We start from the raw sequence: 1864 nt of genomic DNA, 5'->3' as shown, positions 1-1864 counted from the left end.
AGTAATAACAAATGATAACAACTGTTACACACGTAACCTTGTCATAAACCATAATTCGTCCCTCGATCAAGAGGTGCACTCAGTCCCATATAATGACCCTAAGGAACTGCCATAAAATTTAGAATTTTTGTTGTCAATTGTTACAAACATTTTAAAAGACGAAGAGTTTTTTAGGGCTATTGCTCATTTCGGTAAAACACGGAAAAAGTGGGGTTTTCCCATGTTCAACGGTCAATTCCACCCTCGAACAACCATTGATGGAAAATGGCCAGTACCAATCAATATTTTCATATAAATATCGCCGTCAGAGACTATATTTTTACTTGGTATCTTTCTTTCGACCAGAATACGTGTCGGTTTCTTAGTGAATTAGTCGACATCTAAACTTGTTATCTCTATAACTCAGACGGGAAGTATCTCGGAGTGTTTTGTGTAAAGTGGTTATAAAAGAAATAGTAAAGCATATAAAATTTGACAATAATGTTGTATTCCGTACATAGTGTTATTCTGTGATAAATATTTACCCTAAAAATGTCAAGACTGCAAAAAAAAATTATTAAAAATAACGGGCATAGCAGAAGACTGTTCAGTATGCGATGAACAAGAAACTTCAGCAACTGAAAACAGCATGAAATACATGAAAAGCTATTTACAACCGAATCATAGTTAGACCGCAATAATGAAGACGAGAATATTATCAATGAGCTTATCAATGTGCAAAAAAGAAAGAAATTATCATTCACAGTAGAACGTAAGATTGGTGTAAAGAAACAATGTATCGAAACTGGGCTCGATGGAATAGTTTGGAAAGAACTAGATGCAAGTTCCAAACTTGGCAGTACACCAGCTCATAATATTTTTAGGAGTGTGTCAAGTCCGACAGGATATGCTAAACATATAGTGAAAGGATATAGTGAAAGGACAAGTAAAGACAGCATTTTATCTTATCATTGATCACCGTATAAGGGATCATATAATAAAATGTACGAAAGAAAAAGCATTTAGAGTATTAGGGACCAAGTGGGAGCTAGATACAACAAAACGATCGGATACGTCAATCGTAGCCACGCACTCGTTATTAGGCATGGGCCTAAAAACTGTCCTAAAAAATGTTTTAAATATCCAACTTGGAGCTGCAAGTGGAATTTTCTTACGTATCCTTGTTAAATGTGCATCGTCGGAAGAGTACTTAATACCTCGACATGTAAATCATTTTTCATTCTTTTTCTCTATATGATTTTAAATATTACACCAAGGCATACTATCTATTTCTTTCACAGTGTATTCAGTGTTTATCTGTGCTGCTTCGAGCACAAGAAGCAGCCACATGGTCTAGTTCATCTACGATGCAAGTGTTGGATGTTATTTTATCATTTACCATACACTATAAACCAAAATTAAGACAATCAGCACAACATGGAATATGTGCCATATTAAACGGTAGCACAAATTTGAATAAAGAAATTATTCAAATAAATTGGACAATTTTTGATGAACTTTAATATTATGATGTTAATAATTATAGGAGTTGATATCATGAAAGGTGAAAACCCACCGCAATATCATCCAGCTATTCATCCATACATTGCAAAATTCTGTATTGGTCAACTTGACTCCGAGTACGATGGTACTACAAATGTTCTTCATGTCCTTACACTACTAAAAGACATTTTTCATCATTTACCAAAGATTCATGTGAAGGTATTTGTCAACATTTGTTAAGGAAATACATATATGTCGGAGATGAAAGAACACCGGAGCCTTCGGAATTTTGGATAATCCCGCAACATTGTAACCTAGAGTCTACTATAGCTGTAACTAAACAATTCTAGTTATTCAATCCGATTGTAATTGTTCGAGAGAT

At 34.3% G+C, this 1864-nt stretch overlaps 1 protein-coding gene across 1 annotated transcript; it reads left to right on the top strand.

Moving 5' to 3' along the window:
* Window positions 1-1044: 1044 nt before the first annotated feature.
* On the top strand, window positions 1045-1729 carry LOC117152199 (RRP12-like protein; the record flags this gene model as incomplete). Its single annotated transcript, XM_033323112.1, is given in 3 exon segments — window positions 1045-1204; window positions 1281-1440; window positions 1526-1729. Coding segments are annotated over 3 exon segments (517 nt in total), but the record flags the coding sequence as incomplete, so codon positions are not given.
* Between the last annotated feature and the right edge of the window lie 135 nt (window positions 1730-1864).

The sequence above is a fragment of the Bombus impatiens genome, unplaced genomic scaffold (genome assembly GCF_000188095.3).
Source record: "Bombus impatiens unplaced genomic scaffold, BIMP_2.2 scf_0795, whole genome shotgun sequence".
Classification (NCBI taxonomy): domain Eukaryota; kingdom Metazoa; phylum Arthropoda; class Insecta; order Hymenoptera; family Apidae; genus Bombus; species Bombus impatiens.
Note: the sequence above shows the minus strand (reverse complement) of the source record. Positions and strands in the feature narration are given on the sequence as shown.